This window comes from Anser brachyrhynchus, assembly GCF_964034855.1.
Source record: "Anser brachyrhynchus genome assembly, chromosome: 3".
NCBI classification, from domain to species: Eukaryota; Metazoa; Chordata; class Aves; order Anseriformes; family Anatidae; genus Anser; species Anser brachyrhynchus.
Window position 1 is genome coordinate 30,805,853 of NC_137696.1, and position 19,907 is coordinate 30,825,759.

General features: G+C 36.7%; 1 protein-coding gene across 5 annotated transcripts in view; it reads left to right on the forward strand.

Annotated features, from left to right (window-relative positions):
• Positions 1 to 19,907, forward strand: part of MTA3 (metastasis associated 1 family member 3) — a 196,611-nt gene that overhangs the window by 86,451 nt on the left and 90,253 nt on the right. For all 5 annotated transcript variants that reach the window (XM_080586121.1, XM_080586122.1, XM_080586123.1 and 2 more), the window contains exons 15-16: positions 6,273 to 6,359; positions 11,004 to 11,150. In XM_080586121.1, the coding sequence (XP_080442247.1) occupies positions 6,273 to 6,359; positions 11,004 to 11,150 (234 nt within the window). The remainder of the gene's footprint in view (positions 1 to 6,272; positions 6,360 to 11,003; positions 11,151 to 19,907) is intronic.

Below are 19,907 nucleotides of genomic sequence, written 5' to 3' on the forward strand. Positions count from 1 at the left end.
GTAGATCAATAAAAAATTAGTCTTTCTAGTTTTGTTTGTCTACTTGCATTTGGTGATGTGCTTTCAGTGCACTATGTAGATTTTTGTTATAACTAAACAGTCTTTCTGAATGCCTTGAATTCTTTTTAAGTGATAGCTTGATGTATATCATTTTAAAATGAGATACATAGCAGTAATAATTTCACGTGTTGAAAACCGCTGAGTGGTTACAATATTGAATGAATTTTTGTGTCAGTGTTGAATGGTTAGAATCATGCTTATGTGATAACCTGGCCAAAATAGCGGGTTACCCATGGTATGATCTGACATGAGATGGTTAAGATGTCCAAGAACCAATTAAGGATCTGGAATTTGTTTTCCATGTTCGTGTGCTGAAACTCGAATCTAATTTTATAGGTGCTTTGTAAGAATGACCTGATTCTGTGTGTGTGCAGAACTGGTGCTGGGTAATGTAACTGCATTTCACAACTATGTTGTAGTAGGCACCATATCAACATTGTTACACACTCGGGAACCCTAAAATCTAAATAAAGAAGGAAGGTAGGGCACTCTAACCCAAGCACTATACCACATTTTATGCCTTCTTAGTCTTTAGGCAATTTGTTGAAGTGCCAGGTTGTTGATGAAGGTAATTCCCAGTTCTGAGAAAGGAAGTCTGAAAAAGCTAGTCAGAGCTTGCTCATAAAATAGATTGATTTTTGCATTCTGCCTGAACTTACCTGCAAATACTTCTTTAGTCTTGGAGGGGCATGGAAGCTTTTGGGAATGCTAATCTCGGGCCCAACCATCTTTTAGGGGAAAAAAAAATATTTCAGAGCATTTATTTGATTCCTGTAATTCCACCCGCATCATCTCCCTCAGCCCATTATGTCCAGTAGCAGAGAACAAGGCCCTATTCTGTGTTCTTCATTCTTTCAGTTAGTACAGAGAACTAAGTTTTTCTCATTAGTGAACAATGTAGCACGACCCCAGCTCAGATGCCAGCAGGAGGTAATGGAGAAAATGCATTCACGTCTCAGTTTAAACTACGGATGGCCACCAGAAGGCTGATAGCATGGCATCTCCTGCTAGGAGTACAGTCATCCATCACAGGAATCTTAAACTTTGTTCTGCCCGGAGATAATAGACTTGCATTAGTTTGTGACCATAAACTTGTCTGATGGATTTTCAGGAATAATTAGAAGTTGGTGAATTTCAGTAAAAGGAAATTCCCTTGCTCTGAATCAGGCAAAATATCATTTTTTTTTTAGCTATTTTACTCTTTTTTTTTTTTTTTAAGAAAGTTAAACAAAGTAATCCTGTCTGTGGAAGCACTCTTAATTAGAGGAAACTGAAGTGGGCATTCTTCTCCTGGTGGTGACTGACAAGATCTGTCTTCAGTTTATAGGGTTGTTGATACATGCTTGGCAATGAACCATGCATCTGTGAACATTAAGACCTCAGCAAATAAAGATTTTAAGGTGTTTTGTTTTTTTCCTCCTCATTTATAGTTTTATCAATACAACTATCTGTATTAATTATAGTAATTTAAATTTGTCTACACTGTCTATACAGATGTGACTGACAAAATCTTTTCAGTAGACAGTAATGCATCTAGAGTTATCTGGAAATAGATATACTGTATATGATCAAAAATTACACCTTTAAATTTGTAGATTTAATTAGCCATTTGGTACATGGTACTGTTTCTTTAAATATTATTTGATAATGACAAGCAAAAATTGAGTAGAATATGCAAAGATCTTACTGATTTGTCTTTGTAAGCAAACAGTCTATGCTTACTGACAAAACACTGTCCATTCATCTGAAGTAAGTAACATTTACAGGTCTTAGGTCAAATAATTTCTTATTTTCTTGATTTTGATAGCTGTGGAATTCTCTTTTGGCTGTACCTAGAATTAAAATATTTACTATAATCTTTAAATATAATTTGTGCCAGATAGTTTTAGCCAGTAAAATAATTACAATAATGCAGTAGCTTTTTTACAAAGTTTCCAAGAAGAACAGAAATCAGAGAATATATTCCATAAATCTGAGTTTTGACAGCAGCATGTTGGAATGTCAAGGAGAAATAACTCACAAGTAAGAATCTGTAAACTGAAGAGGTCTACAAACCTAGTGAACAAAAAATTAAAAACCCTTTCAAATCTAAAAGAACAAGCCTCATTCACTATCACCATCTTCATAGCATACCTGATTTCATTTTTCTCTAATATTCACAACAGTTATCCCTTTTGTAGTTTGAGAACTTGGTCTGTTTGGAACCTTAGAGAATCCATTTCACAGTGTGATTCAAAATGTTGTTCCTGTAGTTTTACTAATTGTACTGTATTCTTTTTAGGGTTGTGGTGTTCTGAATTACATGCACTTCAAGATAGGGATTTCCCTTAATTTTTGAGTGTGTCACATGATGTTTTCTGTTTTGCTTGCTCTTCCTCTCATAGTAATTTTTAATATTCCGGTTCTAATTAGGTGACTGCTTTTGAGTATTATCTAGTTATTTGTAGAAAGCTGTTGACACTGACACCAAGATTTTCTTCTGCGTGGTGATAGTTCAGAACCCATCGCTGTATCTGTGTATTAGTCATTTTACCCCTTAAGAATTACTTTACATTTATTGCTTGATCCTGCTGGTATCCTTTGCAATCAGTTTTAGTTATGATTATGCTCAGTAATTTATTATCAGGAAACTTAATTCCCTCATCACATCTTTTCCTAACTATTTAAACATTGAACAGTGCAGATCCTTTTGGAATTGCATAGAAAATTGCTCTTAATCAGGGTCTAATCCCTGGCAAAACTGTCTCTTTTACACCACAGCAGCTGAACAGCAACAGTCTTTTGTGACAAATTTTGTCAAAACCTGTTTGAAATTCCAGGTTGGGTGATGCCAGAGCAGCTGCGTGTGTATGTGTCACGATTCCTTCAGAGGATTCTGGCAGACCCTTGACACTTGCAGTCGCTGGTTTTCAAGACGCGTTGGTAGGAAGAGACCTCGGGATGTCTCTAATTCCACCACCTGCACAAATCTTAAGTGCCCAGGGCCTTTTGTCAAGCTCAGCTTTGTATAACTCCAACCATGGAGACTCCACAGCCTCTCTGGGCGCCTGCTCTGTGTTTGACCAATCTCGTGGTACTCAGTTGTTTCTTTACATCAGCAAGAACTACCCATGTCCCAGCTTGTGTCTGCTGCTGCAGGCAGCAATAGCCTGCTGTCCTATTGCCATGTACCTCTGAGAAGGGTCTGGCTCTGTCTTCTCTATGCTCTGCAGCTTGGTAACTACCAAGCAGGTGGCAGTCGGGTTTCCCCTTCACCCTCGCATCTCAAGACTGACTGACCCAGTTCCCTCAGCCGCTCTGTGCGCCCTCTGCGCAAGCTCCCCAGCAGTGTGGTGACTCTCCAGTGGCTGGGTTTGCTCCAGTATCCCTGTATCTCTCTGTAGCGGGGATCCCAGAACTCGACAGAACATCTGGATGTGATTTCACAACAGCCAAGTAGAGGGGAAGGATCAGCTCCCTTGCCCTGCTGGCTGCACCCATGCTAATAATTCCCAGTATGCAATCGTCCTTGTCGCAAGGGCATGCGGCTGAGTAATGTGAACACATTAAACGTGTTTTCCTTTTACAAGGTCACTGTTGGCTCTCTTCATGTTCCCGTATTTGAGCTGTATGCCTCTATTAATAGTTCAGCCCTTTTGCCAGTCTACAAAACTACTTACTGAAGAATGTTATCAAGTTTGCCCTGTTTTTGTTCTCTTGAATGGAGAGGAGTTTAAGCAATAGCTAAACACCAGCAGTGTCCCTGCTCAGCAGTTTCTATTTGGATGAATTCCACCTGGTTCTGAAAACTTCTTTTGATTCATTAATCAGTTTGTCTTGAAATGTTTCCTATGGACACTTCAGTGTGAAATAGTTCCCACACTTTCCTAATATAAGGGTTTTGAAAGTGAGCTTGTTGAAACTTCCCAGCAGTGAACATCGTTACATAGAATTAATCCACTTTTTCTGCAATGCCTTTATCTGGCATATTTTCATCACACCTTGATCATCTGATATTGTTACAGACACTAGCATGCTTCTTGCCTGTGGTGTCTGAAAAAAACACCATCAGATATAATACTCAAATTTTTACTTTTTTTTTTGAAATGCCTTTTAATTTCTCATAGCTTTCCTTACTTCACTGATACTAAAATTTTTAGTGTTCACATGGAAACCCATATTTGATTTTAGGATTTTTTTTGTTGTTTTTCACAACTTTCTATGTAAATGTTTTGCCTCTGGTTTTACACATGGGGGTGATACGGAAACCACAAAGATTGTACAAGTAGTGCATAAAGATCATAAAATTCATTGTTTTTCATGGGAATCCATATTGTGCATTGAAGTCTGCCATTGTTAAATATGTTTGACAGATGGCAATACTTTGGAATACCGACCAGGGACCTTTGGTGAACATGTTTTGCCTCAAGCATGGAAATTGTGCTTTTTTTTTTTTTCAGTCTGTATTCTCAGTCAGCTTATTAATATCTCACTGTGATTCAATGTCTTTTTTCTTTTTTTAACAGTGAAGACATTTAGATGGAAAGATTTCTTGCTGATTACTTCATAGTCAATAATTCCTTATTCCCAGAGTAACTATAAAATATTCACTGTATAGCCTGCCCTTATTTTACTAAGGGAGACACTGGAGACATATCTTTCTACTCTGACACTTAAAATATTTCAAGAGTTGTGGAGTATTAAAAATACTCCAGGCACTATATTCAATGCATTTTCTTCACTGAGCACAGCATATTTTGTTATATTAAGAAAAAAATAATAAAGTACTTGGAATTTCATGTTAGAGTCCTTAATATAGTGAAATAAATGGTCTGCTGGGTGTAAAACACCTGTGAACAACATACTGAAGTTTTTATTTCAGTCATTGCTGTGGTTACATGACCTGTGCATTTATTTTTTTTTTTTGCACAGAGTTGGATAGAATCTATAGAGATTGTAAATTTTGTGTTTTTCCTCAAATATAAATTGTTCTATATCGTCCATTCCTGTGTCTGTGTACTCATTGCCTTGTGTTGGATTGAAACACAGGAACATTTTGGTAAAACACAATGTGGATACAAATTGAAATTATAATTGCTATAATTTATTTGTAATACCTAGTTCCTGTAAAGCTTGTTAGAAAATGCAGATCTGTGTGTACACATGACACACATACAAGGAAATGTGCAGGTTGTTGTCTGTACATGAGAAGTAATTCCATGTAAGAGAATTGTAGTTCGACAAAATCAAAATACGAATGCAGTTTTGTATGAAACAGAATAGCTATGTTCTAGGAATACTGTGCGTAGGGATTATTTATGTGGTTTCAGAAAACAGATGACCCATTCACTCCAATGAGTTTAAAAAGGATAGTTTAGTTCCAGTAATCTGGAAACTGCTTAACCTGGTGGCCTGTGGATTTTTGCCTTAGGTTGATTGATTCTGCTCCTCGAGTGTGAACCTTTTCTTAGTAACACTTCTGTGTCGGGGGCTTTTAGAAAGACTATGTCTGTGTATTCTTGGTGCCTTTAAAGGTATGAGTTCATAGTTTTAACATCAAATTAAGGTAGTTACTGAACTGCCTACTTTTTGTTTGCTTTGCAAGAAGCTGCTAACTTTGAGACCTTTGAGCTCTGTCATACTTGGTTACAAATGGGTGAATTTGTTCAAAAGTTCATAGTAAAGTTTTTTTGTGTGTTTAAGATTTATCACACCACAATAGAGTGAAACGATCTGAATCACTGTACCATGGGAGTAATTCATGACAGAACTCAGGCTTCAAATTTAAAGCCCTCGCAGTTCTATATTACACCATTTAGAGCCAGAAAGACTTGTAGAGAACAATAATGTGAAGAGTTCAGTGTAAATTCCTGCTAATAGCCAGAGCTGCTTTTATTTTAGTACGCATGTTTTCATTTGTGTTTCATTTACCTAGTTGACTTTTTGCAAAATGACTTTGTAGGCAAAAAATATAATGACATTTGTGTTAGAACTTATATTAACTTTAAAAATAATTGAAAGAAAAAATCATAACATCACTTGCATAAATGAATACATAGCCTGCTTTTAAATATCTATCATTATTAGCATTGATGAAAAAAAAGAATGTGCTAAAAGGGGAAAAAAAATCAGCCAAGAAATTTGTGTTAAAAACTGGAAACTGGCTGGCATGTCCTAATCATATTTGTAATGGTAAAATGTTTAAACTGAGTTTTATTCTTTGAAATTCTCAGATGCAGATCGACATTGTGAAATTGCTGGAAATCCTCTGAAGATCAAAAGCACCAGAAAGCCACTGTCATGTATCATTGGGTATTTAGGTGGGTATCTGTTTCCAGAGAAAAATGAATCGAATGATCATTCAGTGTTTACTGATGGTTAGAAATTTTCTATGCGTAAAATGAGAGATTTAACAAGAAAACTGTAAAGTGAATAAATATTCTGTTCTGCTACTCTATTCAGCTGCAAAACTGCGTGACTGAACTTGGAGGATCTGGGCAAAAGGCTTTCTGATACTGGTTTAAAATGGCAGAGTGAAACCTGATGTAATTCACAATGTGAAAAATAGTATTTTAAAGTAAACAAACAAACAAACAAAAAAAACCCACTAAAACGGGAGATATTCAGTACGCTCAATGCTGCTTTGCATCCATGCCTCTTGAATCCATATATAAAACTCCCATGTACTGAAGGAGCAGACTTCAGCTACACAGACACTTAATTTGATGACACTCTTAATTGGATGACATAATAAAAATAATAATAATTAAAAAAAAAAAGTAAAAAAGTAAAGAAATCTGTACTGAGATTATAGCCAAGAGGACAAGGTGCTCATATAACATAATGGGGAGAGGAGAAATTCTAGTAATTGTAATTTGTTATTAAAAAATGAAAATAGTTCTCTTTGTAAGGAACCACTACTGACTGTTAAATATTTACAACTAAGATATGGAATACCCCAGAGGACTTTTAAAAATCCTGAAATATAGAAATCAATCTATTGATCAGAATCTGTGAGTAAGTCTGCAATATATTAACACCATTCTACAGTAGTAAAGATAAAGATAGAACTAGATGGTTTTCCTCAGAATTTTAACCAACAGGAGTTTGTTTGTACTAGAACAAAGTAAACAATAACAGTCACTTGCCTTGACTGAAATAAAAATCAGCTATTAATATAGTTTTGACAATTATTCCAGAACATGAAGTTTAACAAAATTCAAACTTTAAAAAAATGGATACTGAAGAATTAACGGCCCCTGTCACTGAATTTTGATTCTCCTACCCTGCAGTTAAAGAAAAAAAAAACAGTGCTAACTTCCTACATGCATCCTGGCTGTGTTAGGTATGCTGCCACGGGAAGGAATGAGAGAAGGTTTGCTTTGATTGACTGGGAAGATCTGTGGTTGTGGGAGGGGATGATGGTTCATCTAGTTGACCCCTTTTGGGTAGCCAAACGAAGAAAGGACACCATGAGTGTACTAGAAGATGCTGTATGTTTTTAGTGTCATGTTGTCTAGTCTGAGAGGGATCATCTTGGTACCTCTGAAAGCATGGTTCTGTAGATTTAGCGGGAGTAAATGGATTAACAATGTCGGATATCATTATGTGTACTTAGGTGAAGGTTTCGTGAAGAAGATTAATGCTAATATACAACAGGTCATATCATCATCATAATCATAATATTAAATATCATGTAATAGTACACAGCCCACAAACATACTGGAGTACAGTTAACAGCATCTCACAGATTCAACTCTTGTTGAGCCCTACTGGTGAGGCACAAAGGATATATCAATGCCCTGCACATTGTGGGTCATTGCTTCTCTTTATCTCTATTCTGCTTCTTGGCTGCCAGTTCCACAGGTGAGATAGGTTAAGCATTAAAAGTAAGCCCTGTCCTCGGGAGAGGTAGGGCTAATCCCCCTGTAATCTCTTCAGTCTTCACTGTGCTTACTAAACAACCCCCCTAATGTGAGCCTCCGGCTAATTAAATGTCCTATATTGCCTCTTGGTTATGAGGAAACCAGGCTAGCATTTCCAGCTGGGATGCATACTGAGGAGAAGAGATGAGAGAGATCCAACTGCTTAAGCACCTCTGGAATTCAGGCTGCTTATTTAAGTGTCTCAGCAGGAGACTTCAACTTTTCTTTCTTTGCTTTGGATATATATATATATTTACCTTAGTGGCATTAGTGGAAATGGGAGATGTTTTTACAGTTTTTATTGCTATTACTTGAGGCTGCAAGTTGGTCTCATAATAAAAATTCCTAATATGTTGTTCAGGTATTGTTTCTTCCATTTTATTTTTATTTTAATTTCAGAAGTAATCAAAGAATCTGAATCTGGCCAACTGGTTATTTGTTGTGTGCCTAAAGGGATAATTTGGATTATTTGGATGATATATTTAGTTCTCTAAGTCAGGAGAAGCTGCAAGTGGCTAGGAGATTCTCAGTGGAAAAAAAAAATTATACTAGGCAATAGAACAAGAGTGGTAGCAGTAGGACTAAAGGATTCCTAATTACTATTGCAGTAATTCAAGATAATATAAAAATTCAGTCGAAAACCCTGAAATGCCTCACTGCTTCAGGTATGATGAAGCAGTTAGTTAGAAAGTGCTGTTCTACAAAATGTGCAAATATTTGAAGCAAGTCTATAGGTAGAGGTTGAGAGTGTATGGTGTAAAGACCCTAAAGTAAAACTTTGTTGAGAAGTGGTCCTAGCAGTGTAATTAAGTTCCTTTCTAGAATTTAAAGGGAGAACTTGGTCCTGCTACCTTCCTCTGCTGCAGAAAGAGAAGGGATTGCTGTTGTAGTAAACTGAGGATTAGTGATCTGCAGACTGAAGAAAAGTTAAAGAAAGGAAATGCTTCCTTCCTCACCTGTTAGCATAGCCTGGAAATATAGAATTTTATCTCCTATATGCTGTAGACAGAAGGAGTTTGTGTTCTAGTCTGTTGATCCAGCTGTGTTGATCCATTATTGTGGTTGCTACTGGAGCTCCTTGGCAAATAAGATAATATTTTAGTGGTATTAGCCCCAAATGTTAATAATTTCCTTCTGAAAATTGAAAGATGTTGCCAAATGAGCATTTTAGAATCCAAATCCCACATAATCTTCAATAAGCAGCACAAATCTTTCTACTTTTAAAGGTGAAATTTCAAACTGAAAGAGGGTTCATAATATGGAGCACACTTCTGTTCCCATTTTAGTAAAAAAGCAAAATAGACTCCTGTTCTCTACACTATGGAAAATGGGGGATGATGCTGTAAAATCAGCCTTACAGGACTGCCTTTAGGCAATTACCAGTGTGTTAGTTTTATGTTACTCTTAACAACTACCAATGTGATATCCTGCTTGACTCTTTTTAATCAGAATCTCTTAAAGCATCTTGGATAAGAGTATTCATGATTTAAGAGTAGGATTGCATGCTGTGACCAAACCACTTGTTAACTAGTTAAGCATAGTCTTTCCCAATCTGAAGATTGCTGGTGCTGTGCCTGTCTGGCATTCTGTTCCCGCTACATGTTCTGGCGAACTCACTGTGGCCATCATCACTCCTTTCTACCTATTTGGATATGGATGAAACTGTTTGGCTCTCCCACCTTCCTTTTTCTGCATTTTAAGGGTTATTGCGACTGCCTAAGTGTTGTCGCTGTGCATCGGCAAGCTCCTTGTGTGGGTGGGTGGTTTTAGTACCTGCAGGCTGGTTGTGAAGGCTTGCAGGGAGAATGGGCGTGTGGTGCCAGGCAGGTGTGTGCACTGATAATGGGCTTTCCTAACACTTGTGGAAGAAGAAAAATCAGCTATCGGAGTGGACTTTGACTCCTGTACAATCATATCTGTTTCTCCTGGGTGATAACTGAGCAGCAGAGGGTGGGGGGCCTTCCCCTTCAACACTGAGCCTCCTTTTATATGTTGCGTATTCCCACCTCCTGCGCTTTATTTTATACACAAAAAAAGCAGAAAGGAGCACTCTGAAGAGTGCAAACCTGGGCTACAAAAGTATTTTATTTTATTTTTCTTACTCCCCGCAGACAGCTAGCTCCTGGTTTGCAGGCCAGCCCCTCTGCCAGCAGGGCCTCACTCTGCAACCAGCAGGAGACTCACGCGGCAGGCCTCAGCCCGGCCACAGGCCTCGCGCAGCTGGACAGTGCCGTCTGTCTACTGCTGCTGCTCTGCGTCTTTTGACAATTTTATCTGGCAGATTACTGGGAAATTTTCATACAGCTGTATCAGCTTTTGCCAAATGCAGCAGCTACCTGCTCTGAGGCACACTGGGCAGATGAGTTTCAGTGCCTCTTACCTTTCCTCCATCCATAAAATAGTCCTAATGCACGAACTCTTTTAGATCCTCTGGGACATTTGAAACCCTAATATGGTGGTACATGGGAAATCCAGTGCAATCTTGACACTTTTGGTTGTTTCTGCTGCAGTTTTGGGGGTAGTTTCAGCTCCAATCTTTTGCTGTAGCTCATTCCCTGACTCTTTAATATAGCAACTTATATGTGGGAGGATCCCTTAAAGCTTGCTCTTGTTACAGAAAATATTGAATACCTTGAGGTTTTCAGGTGGTTTCACTATTGTAAAATGCTTTTATTTGCTTGATTAAAAATCTGTAGGTGTGTAGCTCCAATACAAAACTCAAAAGGGAAGGAAAATGCAAACACTAAACTGTTTCAGTTTGATCTGTATTATCTCTTTACCTGTGAAAACCTTACAAATCTACACCATTGTAGTGAACTCAGGCAATCTGAAACTAAATAGATTTTTTTTTCTTATTTGGAAGGACAACAGGTATGAAAACTTCTGTTCAAATTGTTATTCGAGGTCCTGTAAATGCATTCATGCTGAAGAAACTTCCATTTCACTAGAAATTTAAGTGTAAATTTTGTAAGCTGAGTGGACTGAAAGTTTTTTTTTTGTGTATAAGTCAAGTATTTCTCTCTCTTTTGTCTTAAACAGAAATTCATCCTGCAGTGAAACCCAATGTAATCAGATCAACATCAAGCCTTCAAAGTCCAAGTGCAAAACGGCTGCTTGCACCCTCCAATCACTCTTCACTAAGTATTTTGGGAAAGAGAAACTACAGCCATCATAATGGTCTTGATGGTATGTGTAAAAATATAAAATAAATATTATTTAAGTTTATGAATTGCAAAACTTTCTATGGGCCTAAAATAAAGTTTTGTGACCTTTATGTAGGGAATATGGTTTGAAGAAATGACGTAAAATAAGGGGGTACATTCTGACAAGTATAAGATATAGATAGCATATTTATAGCATTGATTCTTAATGCAAGGAATGATGATTCATATTCACTGAACATGGGTATCAATTAATGCCATTAGTGCCATCTCTTACAAAAACTATTTGTACCGTTTTTCCTACTAATCTTTCTACTCTATAGAAAAGATCAGGAAAGGAATAAAACAAATTTGGTGAAAAGGGAAAGATGCAATGAATGCTTTATTTTGACTTACTGCATTATTATTTAAAGAAATACTTTGCAGAGATGTGCACTGCCTTTCCTGAACTCTTTTTGTGAGATGTAACTTTTGTAAGCAATTACCGTATTTGTACTGCAATTCAATATGGTGGTTGGGACTAGAAATCTGAAAGAAGTTAGGCTCTGAAATAGGCTGTTCCGGACGTGACTGGCAGAAAAGACATGCTGTTTTCATGCTTCGCAGGGCAAGGTAGAAATGAGAGGGACTCATTTTAGACAAGATAATAGAAATAGTATTCCAAATACTGGAAGGAAAACTCGATCCATTATCTTCCTAAAATCATGTTTTTCTGTCATTGTCAATGTTATTTGTATCTTGCAGTGAAAATACCTACTGTACACTTAACAATACCTAGAAATAACTATATATTTTGACAAAAAGTGGTTATTTAATATATACGGTAGAGAGGATCGCTTGGACCTTTGCTCAGCGTACAAACAGCCTTTACACAGTAGGCAAGTAACATGCATGGCAACGCAAGCTATTCAGTGGACCGTGATGACAACCATGTGACTTAGATAAAAAGATGATGCTGTTAATAGGCATAGCTATAAATGCAGAGCATTTCACACAACAGAATTTTCACTGTGGACTTTCATTCTGAAGTTCTGTAATGTCGATCTGGCACTTACTGCATGTAATTATGAAAAAAAGCTGCTTTTTTCCCCTTCTGGAAGTGCTGGTCATTAGATTGGATTCTTTACATGATCTTTGAGAGGAGAATGACTTTGACCTGGTAATGAAGATGATGTTACATTCCCACTGCAAAGACAGTTGTAGCAATGAGTTCAAGGTAAACATTATTATGACGGTTTCCCCATAAGGAGATGACCTTGGAAATTCTTAACATTTTTATTCTATTTAATATCAATGTTCTCTTCAACATAAAGCATTTATAAAACCAATCATTAGCCACATTGATTAGTTCATATCAAACAGATAAGTGTTAAGGCAATTTTCACAAAGTGGCATCTAATTTGAAAAAATACCATTGAGAACTGTAAATTATTGCTTTAGGAGATAATTATTTCTGCTTATCTATTTTCTATGCAAATGTAAAGAAAGCTTATATCCTAGAGAGGGGAAATCTGCAAGGTGTATTTTGCTCATGTAAAAATGGTTATTTGGGTTCTTGTCCCCCTTTTTAATTAAAAACATGCAAAATATAGTCCATGCAAACCGTAAAAATAACTTCTGAAATATTAGGTGTGATACAAGAATGATAACGGAAATGCAAAAGAATAATTTCCAAATGAGATCAGGTATTCTAAAGTTAAAAGTGTAGAAGTAATTCCCTAAGCAATGCTGTGTAAAACTTAGTAAACTGAGTACCTATGACGATCCTTTTTTTTTTTGTGTGTGTATGGTTCTAGATTTTCTGCTACTTTTTAGCATGTGCAGAGAGCACAGTGGTGTGCGGAAATAGTTTAGTCATTACTAGTGTGTACTACTGAATGCTGTTTTTATAACATCTGAAAGTTACCATTAGCTTTCTCAGTTCTTCAGCCTCATAATGAAGGAACTGCAGCAGGCAAAGGGAAAATCCTTGTGTGGACCTGGGAGGCACAGCCTCACTCAATGATGTTTCCTTGCTGCTCAGATGGCTTGGTATGGGATTGATCTTCTTAAAGAGTAATTTTATTAGACTCCTCAGTTGAACAGAAGTCAAAGAGAAGTTTAAGGAATATCAAACTAGTTGCTGGCCAAAGCTTATGCTTTCAATGAGTTATCTTCAAGTTCTGTTAACATTTGTCTCAGCATAAAACCAATTGCACTATCACCTTCTGCCATGTATCAGCTTTAACTAGCCTTTTTATTTACCATCAGTGCTGACTTGAATCATCTCAATCTCCATTTTTTAGTAGTAGTTGTGGTCCTCTTGGCTTTTTTCATTTCTTAATCCCTTCCCCAGGAAATAAAATGCACAGGAAAGCTGATCAAACTAGTAGCAACAATACTCAACAACACCCTCTGTTCCTTTTGACTGAAAAATGGCTGTCTTTCATATTTGCCATTTAACCCCTACTCTGCTTATTGCTAAATTAAAAACCAAACCAAACAAATAAAGAAACATTTTGGGGTCTGTAATTTATTCAGCTTCTATTCAGTGCAGAGCAACAACTGAGTGACCAGAGCAATTTGAGAAATAGTGGTTTCTGCGTAATTGCACTGACACGTGTATTATTTGTGCAATGAAAGGTTTTGCCAGCCCCCAGAGTTTTCATGTTACTATAAATATACTAAAAAGCTTTTTTGGTTCCAAAAGACTATTGATTGTTGCTGGTTTTATTGCATTGTATAAATTAACAGTATCCAGAAAGCCTACTATGGAGATGATATATTCTGTCTACCAATTCATGCTTTGATGAAATGAGCAAACAGAAATGAGCACAGTGAGCTTACATTAAGTCTTATCTCGAGCTATTTTCATAATCTTAATGTTATTGACATAGAAATGTCTGCATGTTCAGGTTTGCTTTTTTCAACAGTATTGGAAATTTGTTTTAAGCCATAGAAATACGTTTACTTAAGATATATGATAATTTACAGTATTCAAGTAAATGTTACTTAAGCTTGTGTAAATATGTATTTAGATTGACATATTTCAAGTCATTCTTATTGCTTAGGTGAGTTGAGTGTTTAAGGATCTGTTTAAGGGAGTGGGGTAAGATTATGAGAAAAACCATTAGTATTTGGTTTAACGCTTTTAAGAATATCATGCCTAAGTAAGAGCATAATTACCATTTTGTAAGGTAGTCTTATGTTGGCTTAAGTCAAGAGTTTGGCCAGTGTAGCACAAGATTCCCTTTCATGTCCCATGTATGTGTCTCCAGCAAAAGTCTGGTGCAACTGATAGGGATAAGGGAGTCTGTAATTTTTGACTACTATTGCTTGATCTTTGTTGAGAATGCTGAGGGAGATCATTTATCTCTTTTCAGAAATAGTGGGGCTTGTCCACTGTAACTTGCTGTTAAAAGATCTGATTATCCGTCACTGATGGCTGAGAGATGTAGTTCTAGTTCTACGTATGATCCATATATAATGCACAGACCTGAATAAAATTGCACTGCTTAAGCACTGTGTATCGCAGCTGTTATTCTGTACTGTTGGTGTCTGCAAAAGATCGTGATCCAAGGGTATTTTTGCCCCTTCACAGTTAAAGATCTTGTAGCTGTTTGTGTACTTTCTTGTAGGAGGAAGTTTTTCTGGATGGTCTTTAAAAAAAAGTGTTGTTTCCTTTATTTTCAAATAACAGGAAATCTTGCATTCTGTAGGATAGAATGAAAAATGTTGGAAACTTTTCTCTGTTCTGGAAAAAAATCACAGTATTTTGGGGCGTTTTCATGTAATATGCATGCTGGTGCTTTTAACTACACAGAGATAAGAAAGAATATCCATTGCTGCTGAAAATAAAATCAACACAAGGTATTCGAATGATTTTCAGTAGTGAAGACAGTCTCTTTCAAATGGGAAAGTTATTTCTTCAGAAAATCACGACATTGCATAATGTTGCGTGTATCTTATTTTATGACTTGAGTTGACGATGAGAAGATTTAGGTGCGACTATAAAGTGCTTTGTAGATATTTTGAATCAGATCTTTAAATTATAGTGTCTGAAATTATTCCAAGCAATTACTTTCACCCACAAGCTGCTTAAATGTGAGCAACAGTACATACAAGTATTCAAGTTTTACGTCAGGCTGTTGTTTTGGAAGGGTGAGTAATGATAATTTTCCATTTAATATTTGGAAGGGTAAAGGTATCCTACATGACTGTAATCTCTGTCAACTGGCAGGCATTTCCTAACTTTTATATGCATCAAAACCAAAATGTCTACAGGATATCCAAGACGATACCATCACTAACAGAGATTGTTCTGTGCCTGATGATACTGTTTTCGTTACTTGTGGGAAGAATCAGGAGAACTGGTTGTTCATAGCTGAGGACTTTTTAATCAACAATCCCAATCCCCATTCTCTCTTCACCTTTCCAGACCTTTAATACTGTATTTCAGGCTGAAATGTCTTAATGCCTTCAAGAGGATTCTTTTAACAGTCATACTTCAGTTTCTTAGGGAATTGATTATTGAACTCATCCGCTGTATCTAAGAATGAAATGGCAATTTGGGGGTCCATTTTTATAGCAACCTGCGCAACTCTAGCACAGCAAGATGAGAAAGTTACATGAGCAACTGGCAAAGCGAGAAAGACCTCAAAAAGTGTACCTTCTCCCCTAGGTGCTATTTTGGTCAATCTCTCTCTCTGCTTATGACTAATAGTATTAGCTATTGAGATAAGCAAGGAAGAAGGGCTTATATTTCACTCCTGTTTTTCCACTGGGAATTTCTCTCCTTTGTCAATCACAAGAAAATATATGCAGCTTAACTGACAATCAGAGAGACTGGAGTCTTTCCTGCCCCAAATTTTCTTAAAACAGAAGAAAATTCTAACACGTTTCATTGTAATTCATTTCACATAAAACTATGCAGAATTGTTAGAAGAAAGCAGTTTTCGCTGTTGGATTGAATTTATCAGAAGAGGAAGATGTCTTTTCTCTAAAATGTCTGATCTTTGTTATCACAACATTATTTTTTGGCAAAGATGGAGATATTCTACTGAGATGTCAGGCTAGCAGTATGGAATGCATACCAAAAATATCTGGCACTTAATTTTAAAAAATAAAACCATAAAATATCTCTCATATATGTTTCATATTAATAAACTATATGCCTACTTAAATTGTTATAAGCCTCAATTTACATACCAGACATTTCCAACTGGAAGAGAAGAAATGGGATGTGATAAGATACTATGTGAATCTACTTTTACCATTTCTTCTATGCTGAAACACAAAGTATAATTAATATTGTATCTCATTTTTCTCAAAAGTGAGAAACAAATGCTATTTATTGTTCTACTGCCAGCTTTTTCTCTGAATTTTTCTTTGGACACGTGCATTCTAGTTTTGATCTTTGGTGTAACTAGCAAAAGTTTTGAAATGTTTGGCTACAGATCTTTTACTGAAATATGTGCACTGATCCTGATGGAAATGTGAGCATGGAGAGCAGATCTCTCTGGAAATATTGATGGTGCTGTTATGTTACTATGAAAGCAGAGGACTATGAAAAGGGTGTTTATAACTCATGGTTATTTCCTGACTTATACAACTGAGAGCTTTTATATATGTGACAATGTGAAATGCTTTATGGTAAGAGACTTGTCATGCATAGTTCTATATAGTCATTAAACCCATCTCTGATCCTCAAGAAATTAACCTAAAACCCTTTTTACCTTTGATTGTTGCAACTTGGACAACACTAGCCAATTTCTGTCTATTTTCAGTATCCAGTTGGAAGGAATCATTTTAAATGTTTAGTAGAAAAAGAAAATGCTCTAGCACTTGCATTTCCGAATGTGTATTCTTTTTGCAGATGAACAAATTATGATATTGGAGATGATGAACTACTGACAACTTCCAGTGTCCAGATTATATACCTGGAAAATCACAGATTCTATAATTACCCCAGGGTGTCACTGATGAAATTGTCGATCATTTGTAGAACTAAGATACTACATCCAATGTTTGTGTGTCAAAAGCCTTTTTGTTGTTGCTTTGTTATTTAAATTTTTGAATCGTAAAACAACATTTTCCCTTCAGTTCATTTATAATGAGTTGATGATTTCCCCCTCTCCACTTCTGTCTTCATGCATCCGATCTCAGTGATACAAATGACACTGTGACTTCAGGTGAAAAATAATCAACAAGGAGGAAAGTCACTGAATGTGTCATTTTTGTCAGGGAAATAGAAGAGAAATACCTTTCCAGAAGTTATTAAAATGAGAAAATCATGTTATCTTGGAATGATAAATGTGCAGTCATCATTTGCCTATATTGAATTCACATTACAATTATCTCCAAATTAGTGGAGAGCTTTTTATTATAAAAAAAAAAAAACAAACAGTCTTCTGCTGTGTGTCCAAAGGCTGCTAAGTCTGTAGAGTATTCTTTCAGTAGGTAAATGTAAGCAGCATGAACTCTTTGTGATGAAATTGGTCACAGGACGACTTGGTTATGCAAACCCATGTTTCCCTGAATTTATCTGAGAAAGAACTCATCCTAAGTGTTAACATAGCATATCACTGTGTTATGGTTTTGTTTGTTTGTTTTAAATATAGGTGGTTGAGTGATTTTCTTTTGCCTAAGTGAAAACACAATTTCTATTTAATCATAGTTCTCAGGCTTATTGTATCTTCTGAAATATGAGTTATTTCCAAGGATGTTAAGTACACTATAAATCGAATAGGGGATTTTTTTTTTTTTGCTTTTATTTCCTTTATTTCAAAAATGTATCTTTGGATTTGTAAGGCTTCTTTGTGTACATTTGGTTCTGAAAACCTTAAATTTAGAATTGCATTCATACTTTGATACCCTACTTTGAGCATGCTGTACATCGCTTCCATTTTGTTGTACTAAGGAATTCCTGAAAATGGCAGTTGAATAGAAAGAGCAAACAAGAGGGACTGCACAAAGAGAAAAAGGGAATTTCATGGTGAACTGCCCTCTATTTCTGCTGTTTTTGTTTTGTGTTTTTTTTTTTTTTTACATGCAGGTAATGTGTAGGCATGAAATTACAGTAATACTGGCTTTTATAACTGGCAGAATAAATCAGCTCTTAAAACAGTAAACAATAAGAACAACACTATAATCAAGTTAGCATATAAAACATTGCAGATAACCAGAACCTAATTCCTGGAATGACTACTTTCCACTGGTATTATTTGAAAGAATTAAAGTTTCAGAAAGACAATCCTGTCTGTTGGATAACAGGGTTAGCAGCATATTACCTCATGAATTACTGGTTCTGGATTTGAGATCTGGAGTTCATACTTAGAGTGATTCTGTGTATGATTACTGTCAAGTGGGTTGATTATTTTTCGTAAGCTGTGATTGCAGAGTAGTACTTCTATTTTATTGCATAATGTAATATGGAAAGCACATTCGAAAAATGATTAGGCAGTATAACTGAAAAGTTCCTGTGTGGGGGGAAGATGCTTTGAGATACGTTTTTATGTTTCCGTGCTTTCTTGCTTTTTCTTGTCTGTATATTGTTTCTCTGAGTTGTGGTGAATGGAGTTAAATCCAGTTGGAGGCCAGTCACAAGTGGAGTCCCCCAGGGCTCAGTGGTGAGCCCAGTTCTCTTCAGTATCTTTATCAACGATCTGAAAGAGGGGATCAAATGCACCCTCATTAAGTTTGCAGATAACACCAAGTTAGGTGTGAGTGTTGATCTGCTCGAGGGCAGGAGGGCTCTGCGGAGGGATCTGGATAGGCTGGACCGATGGGCCGAGGCCAACTGCAGGAGATTCAACAAGGCCAAGTGCCGGGACCTGCACTTGGGACACAACAACCCCAAGCAGTGCTATAGTCTTGGGGCAGAGTGGCTTGAAAGCTGCCTGGTGGAAAGGGATGCGAAGGTATTGGTGGATAGCCAGCTGAACATGAGCCAGAAGCATGCTCAGGTGGGCAAGAAGGCCAACAACATCCTGGCTTGTATCAGAAATTGTGTGGCCAGCAGGACCAGGGAGGTGATTGTCCCCTTGTATTCAGCTCTGGCGAGGCTGCACCTTGAGTACTGTGTTCAGTTTTGGGCCCCTCACTACAAGAAGGACATCGAGGTGCTGGAGCATGCCTGAAGAATGGCAACAAAGCTGGTGAGGGGTCTAGAGAACAAGTCCTATGAGGAGCAGTTGAGGGAACTGGGGGCGTTTAGCCTGGAGAAAAGGAGGCTCAGGGGAGACCTTATTGCTCTCTACGACTACCTGAAAGGAAGTGTTAGCAGGGTTTCTTCTGTTAGCAGTTGGTTTCTTCTCCCAAGCAACAGCCAAAAATTTCTGCCAAATCAGGGTGTAATTTATTTTGTGGAAGAAATTGGTGTCTCCTTGGTTCCAAAATCTTACTATTCAGTTTTAAATGAGTGCAAGAGTTTAAATTGTGCAACAATAATACTTTAGTCTTTGCTAGATATAGAAATTTTTGACTATGTCTACTACCTAAATAGTTATTTCCCTAGCTTTTCATTTATATTTATACTCAATTCTTTCTGAAAGATGTTTGGCAATTTAGATTATATTTTAGTATCTACAGCAATTAAAGCTAAGATGTATATCTGGAAAAAATGAGAATGCTTTTATTGTATGATAAAACAGAGAGATTACCCTGGAAATATAACAGATCTTTCTTCACTTCTTTGCTTGGTTTTATTAATAGGTTATCAAAATGCTAATATCCTGGAGTTAACAGCTGTTGGCATTGTAATAACAGATTCTGTAAAATATTCTTCAAAAATATGATGTTTAAC